The 9,227-nt window shown below is 48.7% G+C and overlaps 2 protein-coding genes and 1 non-coding gene across 3 annotated transcripts; all 3 read right to left on the bottom strand.

The window, feature by feature from the left end:
• Nucleotides 1-588: 588 nt before the first annotated feature.
• LOC123075720 (GPI-anchored protein LLG1) lies at nt 589-2,395 on the bottom strand. Its single transcript, XM_044498259.1, has 3 exons — nt 2,123-2,395; nt 1,967-2,026; nt 589-1,215 (listed from the first exon to the last, which is right to left on the bottom strand). Exons 1-3 carry the CDS (start codon nt 2,208-2,210, stop codon nt 857-859), a joined length of 507 nt encoding a protein of 168 aa, XP_044354194.1. The 5' UTR covers nt 2,211-2,395; the 3' UTR covers nt 589-856.
• A 2,641-nt stretch (nt 2,396-5,036) lies between these two features.
• TRNAK-CUU (transfer RNA lysine (anticodon CUU)) lies at nt 5,037-5,109 on the bottom strand. The gene has a single exon. It is a non-coding gene; the product is annotated as a tRNA-Lys (tRNA).
• A 1,359-nt stretch (nt 5,110-6,468) lies between these two features.
• Nucleotides 6,469-8,024, bottom strand: LOC123075721 (aspartyl protease AED3-like). The gene has a single exon (XM_044498260.1). The coding sequence runs from the start codon at nt 7,954-7,956 to the stop codon at nt 6,598-6,600; it is 1,359 nt and encodes a 452-aa protein (XP_044354195.1). The 5' UTR covers nt 7,957-8,024; the 3' UTR covers nt 6,469-6,597.
• Between the last annotated feature and the right edge of the window lie 1,203 nt (nt 8,025-9,227).

A 9,227-nucleotide genomic window follows, 5' to 3' on the forward strand; every position in this document is an offset into this window, starting at 1 on the left:
TAAAAAAACTTAGACCAAACTGTCCAAATTCTACGGGAAGGTAAAATTTTTGCTTACAGAAGTATTGAGAAAAAAAATGGTCGCCCACCTTGGGGGGCTCGGACCAAAGATCACAAGGTTAGGAGCCTTGCGCTCTACCAACAGATAGATGGGCAGTTCGATGAATTTTCAAAATTTACCTTACTTGACTTCTTGTTCCCAAGTCATGCCGACATAAAGTAAAATAGGCATAATTTTATCATAGGGAGGCTTTTTGAGAAAACGAAAACCAAAGCTTTCCACGAGAAATTAAGCTAGTTCCCTGCACATCATTTCGTGATTGTTCCTATTTGCTATGTTGGGCTTGTCTACCACACTGGAGGGCACAAGGTGGATGCTTTGAAACAAGGCTCAAAGATCTTCGGGATAGTGTTATGAACATGATGCACCTATGTGTGAAGGGCACGGCTGAAGATGCTCTAAGACACTATCTCGATTGCAGTACTACCTGGAAAAACATATCCAAAAGGCACTACATAAAAATTACATGAACAATACAATGCAGTAAGAAATGAACACATGATGATCAGTTACACTATCAATAGCATGATGTGATCATATAATGTTGCATGTCAAGATGTCATGTTGTTCTGTAACAAATGGACACATTATATCAATGGAATATTCGGAATAGTAACCAAATGCATTTTTAAGAGGTGTTAGTCAAGTATTAAGGAGTTTCTGAAGAGATATCGCTTGGAAAAGCCAATTGTCCAGTCACTACACCAAGAGAGCGTCAAGGAGAAGCAAATGAGCCTTACTACTTACAACTTCCAACCGACAAACATTCCATCTTTGGAGAAGTGCAAGGTATCACTCAATGGAACAGCAATCCTCCTAGTCCACACAAGAGAGCGATCAAACGACCTGAAATCCCGTGAGCTCGTCGCCCGCCGCTTGGCACGCCGGTGTCTATCCCTGGGATGCCTTCGCAAGAAACCCCTTGCTTGCCTTTTAGGCACTCGGCAGCGAACATTCCTGCTGGGTATGAGCCACGGCCGTTGATGTAGGTTAACATTGTGTCTGCACAGTTAGTGCTCTGGTTGTTGATGTACACGGCAAATGGGCATGCAAATTTCTTGAAAGCATCACAACATTCCGTAGGGGGCGATTGTGGCCCTTTGCACCTGCTTGTGATGATTGTGTAGTTCTGGTACTCAAAGTCTATAGGGCAGTCTGATAAGCATGCACATGAATAAAGAGAAGCATATCAGAAGAAGGTGTTGAAAGTCTTGAACATGGTGAGAAGTATACTATCTAAAAAATATGCATTTACTGTTACGTTGGTTGAAAATACCCAGGTAATGTACTACTTATGGTTGCTCTTTCGATAAGTTGTTCCGGATACAGCTAGAGTTGAAAATATCAGCTAATTGTTTGCAATATTTTTTCAGGTGCACATTTGCATAATAGCTATCTGGACATACAGAATCCAAGTTGTTACTGATGTACTATGGAAATTTGAAATTTAGAGTCCCAGCTTTTACTACTGAACGATAGTCTGTAATTTCCATTGGTAGTTCACCACTGAACTCTGTTTTTATAAGCCCAGGAACTTCACACCAGCCCTGTCAATCCTAACCGCATATGGGCTCAAGTTAACAAGAGGCTATATTCAGTTAACAAGCATGTGAATGGCCGATGGGCACAAGCAAGAGGCTATATTCAGTTAACAAGCATGTGAATTCAGTATCTTGAGTGCGTGCACTGCACCATCAAATGCAGCTGGTTGCAGAACATCTCAGTTCGTCAAGCAGGCATACGCCGAAATCAATCCAAGCAGGTAACACTGGAGTGCTATCCAACACCATCACTTCCAACCAAATTCTCTCTAGCATCACTAAAATCTGACCAAATCCCTCCATACATGATGCTCCTAAACCGCCATGGATTAAACTTAGCAAGAAGAAGAGGTCAAACTACGTACCCCTCTTGGTCTGCAGCAAGCTCCTCCCCGTGGATCCGGTGCTGGCCTGGAATACTCTGTCTGCTCAAGCATCAAGAGAACAGAACGAACCCATCACAATCCGCTTCAAGAAGCAAAATACTAGTACTAGTACGCAGTAGGGAGCAGAGCACGGACCCGACAGAAAGGGCGACGCGGAGGCCGAGGCGAGCCATGTCAGGACGGCGGCAGGGAAGAGGAACAGGAACCTCCGGGCTAGAGCCATCGCTCGCCGCTGCAGCTTGATCTTCAGCGGAAGGGTGTTTCTCGTGGGGGAACTGAGGGAGCTCGGAAGCTTCTTGGCTCTTGGGCGAAGTTGGCTCGGCACTCTGTTCTACTCTAGTGGACTAGTGGCGCGGGCGGCTATGGGAGACCTCTAGTCTCCGTTAGCACTTCAAAGGCGACGGCGACCACCATGACAGCGCCATTTGTGGGGTCTCGAGGTAACTTCTTAATCCCATCATTGGCTCGCCAGCTTCTCCGAAGCCTTTCCCTGTCACTCTTCAGAGAACAACACTGTAGTGGTCAAACATAAACTTTTGATGCTTTGATTGGGCGAAAATAAATAATGACAATAAGAACCAATGCTAGTGGAGATAATAATGCACTCTGCAACTACTTCGGCAGTTCGGCCTGATGGAAAAATCAGGGTACAAATTGTAATTCAAACCATAACAACTCTTCCTGCAAAAATGTAAAATAAAAGACAACTGGCCTGTTATGAAACAAATAACAACGATTGAAATATAAATGAGATTAAAACGGTGGGGAGGTCAATAATAGATTGGAACAACTTGCGTACTTGCACATGATTGAGGGATAGAAGTAGACGTGCATCAGCCGCGCCGTATTTTCTTGTTGTACTTTTGTCGGTCACTTCTTCGAAATTTGTACTTCTGTCGGTCTCTTTTTTAACCTTAGCGTGTTTGGTTGGTCAAATTTGCGGTTTTGTTCTTCAATGTGCTGCAATCACTAGCGGATCCACCATGTGTCATGGTTGTACATGTACACCTAAAATTTTCTAAAAATAATTGTGTGTACACACACGTAATATATCACAGATATACTAACCTACGGCCTATAGGCCTACTTGTAGCCCATTTCAGAAGTAATAGTGAGCCCAAGAGCACCAATGAGTGGCTTCATACATGACGCACACAGGCCATGGACGAGCCGCCTGTCAGGATCTTTCAAGTGAAGGATGATGAAATTCGTCTTCAAGTGCACAATGATGTTGTCATATCTCGCTTTCAGGCCATGACAAAGTGTATGGTCGTGTTGTATTTTTCGTCTCTATTCTGTAATTTTCTTAACCTTTTGAGATATTGTTGCTATTGTGAACAATTTTTATATGTATTGGTATTGCGGTGAACCAGTTGGCTTCTTAGTTAGGGTGAAATAAATTGAACACCCAAAATTGAATTCCGGGACCTGCCTCTGACTGTAATGGGTGTTTTATGTTTGGGTTTTGGTGCTTTGAGGAGTAGGTTGCAACCTTTTGCGAGAGGAGATTGGAATCTCATTGACACCTCGATGCTAATGGCATAACTCTAGTCAAATTCTACTAAAATCAAATTAAACTAAAAAAATATGTCACCCAACTTGGGGCTCGAACCCAAGACCAAAAGGTTAATAGCCTTGCGCTCTATCGACTGAGCTGGACAGACAATCTAGCCTAATTTAAAATTTTGAAATTATACTTCAGGAAATTTTTAGCATGTGAAGTATACGCGAATGTTTAAAATGGGAATTTTTGAGAAGACAAACACTAAAAAGTTCCTCGCACCTCATACTCGCATTGATCATAGGTTGGGGTTGATGCGGTGGGGAGGTCAAGAATAGATTGGAACCATCCTAAAAAATCATAGATTGGAACAACTTGAGTATGATTGAGGATTAGAAGTAGAGGCGCACGCCGCCTCGCCGTATATTCTATGAAATTTTCTTTTATGTTGCCTTCTTCTTTAACCTCCGCGTGTTTGGTGAGCTAAATTTGCAGTATTGCAACCTTTGTGAGAGGTGATGGTAATGACATTGACATCTCGATGGTAATGGCATCTACCATACTAGGAAGAAAAATCTCATGGCTCGGTCTAGTACGTTAATCTTGACAAAGAAACCCTATCGTGTGTTTATCTTCCAAAACGTCTGATTATCTTGGCAGTGGTTGCGAATGAGAGTACACTAAGGAAAAAGCGTGGGATCTTGGCGGTAGTTGCCAATGACGATACAGTAATGAAACTTTGAATGTCAAATCTATCGTGTCGGTTCACCTTGTGACCTCTTATCTTCGGCCAAAGTGTGTGCAAATGTTCACCCACTCATGCAGCTTTCCAAATCTTTGTGGGTAGTCCACCTCGTGCAAATTATGTGTCATGTAACTTTGAATGCACGATTCTTGCAGAAAATCGAGATGTAAAAGGTGGTTATATATATCACCTTTATCAGTAATATTTGTGGTATCCCCGGCCCACTAGGGTTCAAGCCCTAGACATGACACTGGTGCTCATATTTTCCTACATTTATTACAGTCCTTCCGCGCTGTGCGTTCAGTGAGAGGAGACGTCCGGTCGACTACGAAGGAGTCTGTGGCTACTTCGTCAATCTCAAGATGATGTGCCGACTCAGTCTCTCGAATGTGATCATAGGGGTAGGATATGTGTGGGTGGGATCATAAGAATGAGTGTTACAGTGTATGTGCGTATGTATGAGCATCTGCGTCTTCGTTGTGTTTACAAAAAAGGAACATTTGTGGTTTGTATGAGATGCAAAAGGTCATTAGAAACATCACTTTTATAACAAATATTTGTGGTTTGTATTTACTCCACCTAGTAATATTATAGGTAGACAAATACGAAGCATTGCATACTGTGTTTACAAAAAAAAGGAACATTTGTGGTTTGTATGAGATGCAAAAGGTGATTAGAAAGATAACTTTTATAACAAATATTTGTGGTTTGTATTTACTCCACCTAGTTATATTATAGGGAGACAAATACAAAGCATTGCAGTTTGTTTGATCAAAAGCTTACCAAGTTAAAAAAAACATAATCGCCCACCTTGGGGCTCAAACCCAAGACCACAAGGTTAAGAGCCTTGCGCTCTACCAACTGAGCTAGATGGGCAATTGATTCAAATTTCAATATTAGCGAATATATGGAGGCAATTTCAAGTGATGTGTCTTATAAATGGAAATTTAAAATGGAAAAGTTTCTTGAGCAGACGAGCTCTGAAAAGTTGCCGGCTCCCAGAAGAAACGTACAACTTGACAACTTTATGAGCAAATTTCGAACCAGAAGTACAACATTTCTCCTCGAAATAGGCTTTCGCCCCGCTATATTAATATAGCAAGTAGCCGATACAACTGTTCGATCATTGCTGAGGCAAACAACACAGTCACGCCCAAAAGAACAACAAGAGAAAAATAAGAGAAAGAATGCCAACAGCGTCGGATCGACAAAAGCGACGGTATCCCGCAACCGCCGCGCCCTCCGGAGAATTCCACCACGCTCATATGCTGCCGAATTGCCGCGTACCAAGCAACACCTTCAAGAAAGACTGCGACAAGGACGACGCTGCTGCCCGGACGGGTCCTAGGATTTCTCACGGTACACATAGGGAAGTGAGGAAGAGGTACACCCGACACCCTTCAAGAAGGATGGTGGCACTCACAGGCGTCACCTCGTCGGTGCCGACAAGAGCCGACATAGATTTCTCTCGACCCATACACCCACACCCCAGGACCAATCGTCGGCTCCTCCACGCTTGCCGCCCACCAACATGCGCCGGCACAGTCTTGAGGACACCACTGACGTCTCACCATGACAAACCCTGCGAGGCCGGCCGGACCTAACCAAAGCAGCCGTAGACAGGGGCCGACGGTACCGCAGCTGCGTGGGAGGGAACAACCTCCACCGATTTAGGCGGTAGTAGACCGGACGCAGCAGCAGGAGCACACCAGGCCAACTGCCCGGCCGGGCCCAGATCGGGTCCGCGAAGTTCCCGCTGCTGCGCTGCAGCCGATGCAGCACAGTAGCCACCACCCCCGTCGCAAGAAGCTTGACAGGCCAGCCAGAAGCGACCAGGTGGAATCCAAACCGGCCCGCCCTGACCCAGATCTGGGCCTGCAGGGCACCGCCGGCCAGCGCTCGCATCCAGCCGCCGCCTCGCCGCCACCTGACATGGGCCGGAACGCCGCCGCCGAGCTGCACCGCCGCCAGAGCAAACCCACCCGAGTCGCTCGTCCGCGGCGGGGAAAGGAAGAGGCCGCCGCCGCCGGCCACGCCACGGCGCCGCGCGGGCAACGCCCGGCCGCGCCAGCCGACGGCGGCGGTCGTAAGGGGGAGGCGCGGGGGAGTGCTGGACGGAGAGGGGGGAGGAGGCCGCCCCGGCCGCCTCGCTCGGGGAGGCGGCGCGGGGGGCACGGGGTCGGGGAGAGAGGGTTCGCTCGGGCGGATAAAAAAAGAGAGCTGTAGTTGGTGGTATGATACAACATTTCTTAGTGCCATGCGCAAAACAATCACCAATTTGCATGGTATAATACAAACCTATACTACTACTAAGTTAAAAAAAACCTATACTACTACTACTCATCCTTCGCGCGCCTATATGGATCAGGCCGTGCAGTGCTCGCGCGAGAACCCGACCCGGGCGTTGGCCACGTCGAAGAGCACGCGGTGGTTCTGCTGCTGCATGCTGGCCAACACGTTGAGCCCTGCGTTCACCCCAGTCGACGGGCCCGCCGCCATGGCCAGGCACGCGACGCCGCCCCACGTTCTGTGGATCATCACGTTCTCCTCAGGGAGTGTCATGGCCGCCCCCGCCCCGCCGGCGAACGCGACCGTGATGCTCGGCACCCGCACGCCACTGCCGGTCAGGTTGTAGCACGTGTCGAACCCGCCCAGCGGCGCCGATACGGGTGCCCGCACCTTGCGCCGGAACGCGTCGCGCACTGCGGCGTACACGGGGGGCGAGAACAGCGTGAACATGGTGCCTGCGTCCACGATCGTGCCGCCGGTGCCTGTAGCCGGGTCGAACGACGCGAGTGCCGATGCCGGCACGGCCACGGCCCTGCCGCCCACTTGTATGCCGATCATGTCGACGTAGTACAGGGTGGGGCGGTGGGGGTTGTAGAGCAGCGGCGTCGTCTTGATCCGCTTCGGCTGCCCGGCGCTGCCAAGCCTCAGCGTCCCGGAGAAGTTAGAGGACTTGTAGCTCGGGAGGCAGTAGGAAAAGACCGAGCCGTAGGTGTCCTTCGTCTGCGACAGAAAGGAGAGCGGCCCGCGCCCAAAGCCGAGGAGCCCCTGCGGCGGCACGGACTGGCCGGTGACCACGCGGAGGCACCCGAACGTGTACGACGACGCAGCGCCGCCGCCCTCGAGGGCGAGCACGTCCTGCCCGAGCACGGCTTGGAGCGTGGACGACCCGTAAGACATGTTGAACGCGCACGACGCGCCGGGGCCGCCGGGGCAGGACGCGACGCCCGGCACCTGCGCGCACTGCGGCCAGCCGCACCGCACGGGCCGGTACGTGGGCGAGTCCGTCGGGGCGAAGGACGGGGACGACTTGGGCGCGCAGCCGACGCAGGCGCTGCACGGGATCCAGGCGGCGTCGTTGCTGGGGTCGATGGCAACCAGCAGCGTCTGCGGCGGCGTGCCGAGCCGCGCGCGGGCCACGTAATTGTTGATGCTGAGGATCTGCCGGCCCGAAGCGATCGGCACGAACGACCGGCCTTTGCTCTCAGATTTGGGTTTGGCAGGCACGGCTGCCGCGAGCATGCCAACGCGTGTCACGTCGGCGGCGGACTGCGCGGCGAGGGAAGCCGCCCATTGGGTGAGCGGCGCGCCGGCGTTGGGCGACGGCAACGAGTGCGAGCGCGCCAGGAGCAGCGTCGAGCTGCGCACGGCGGTCGCGGCCGTCCAAAACGTAGGTAAGAGCACGGCGAGGATGGTGGATATTTTTCGAATGGACATGGTTGCTTTTGCTCGCTCAGTAGCTTAGTGTTCGTCAACGTGATAAATTAAGGATGGCGAGAAGGGAGGCGAAGGTAGCTGGCCGGGTGTATATGGAAGCGTCGAGGTGTATATATAAGCCAAGAATTCTTTGCCGCTGCCATGCACGCGTGCATGCATGCACTGATGACTTTGGCCGGTTGGAATTATTCGGCCTCTTGACTTTATCTTTGCATGCGTACAAAGAAAGTAGGTAGCGCGCAAGGGTGCTTGTTGCAGCCAGTTGGCCAAGGCGCTCGAGGGTACTTTGTGCCAACTACCAATTGATTTAGAATTCTAGCCTGTCAACTTGTCATGGCTTTAGAGTTTTATATGAACGAGATGATACCCCGTAAGTTGTTGCGGGAATAGTTTACAACACATATTAATATGATTCATGGTATGAAATATGAATATTTGAAGTAATGACATAAAAAACAAAACTGAAATACATATAATATTTCATACTTCCTCCATTTTATAAGGTAGTACGTTTACTCTTTTTGAGATTCAACTTTAACCATAAATTAGACCCATAATTCATAAATTATTTTACTGAAAAATTATATCTTTGAAAACTTCTTTCAAATGTGAATTCAAAGGTATCTATCATGCTTCCGCCGTAGTTGTCCATGTTGGTTAAATTTATGGTCAAACTTAAATCTCAAAAAATGTGATGCACTACATTATGGAATGGTTGGAGTATTTGATTACTATATAGCTGTAAAATTTTTATTCAATATAAATAGCATAATAAAATGAAATTCTCATGTATTTTTGCATGTTGAGATGGTCTTTTTTCCATGCATGTTTCATGATGAAGTGGCATCCTTACATGTTGAGAAACATATGGTAGTGATGGTGGGCATTTTCTCTTGCATGTTGCGCGATGATGTGGCATGCTTGCATGTTAAGAGAAATAGTTAGTGGGGGCTAGCTATTTAGATATAGAAGATTAACTTTGCCAGTTAGGTTTATACCCACAAACTCACAGCCGACTTCACTGTGATGGTAAGAATAAGGATAAATTTGTGTGCGCAATTGCTATTTCACATGCAACTGAAATTTTCGCTTATCTCAGTAGATTCGGGAGCAGTGCGAGGCCTCGAGGCCGAAGATGGCGGCGTCGACGCGGTGCCTTGTCCAGGAACGACTCCATGTCGGTGATGACACGACAATGACGTCTCAGGTGGAAGGGGTCAGGGGTTGACAGGTCGAGGTGGATGGAGGGGTGTTGGCACTGGAGAAGTACA

The sequence above is a fragment of the Triticum aestivum genome, chromosome 3D (assembly GCF_018294505.1).
Source record: "Triticum aestivum cultivar Chinese Spring chromosome 3D, IWGSC CS RefSeq v2.1, whole genome shotgun sequence".
NCBI lineage: Eukaryota > Viridiplantae > Streptophyta > Magnoliopsida > Poales > Poaceae > Triticum > Triticum aestivum.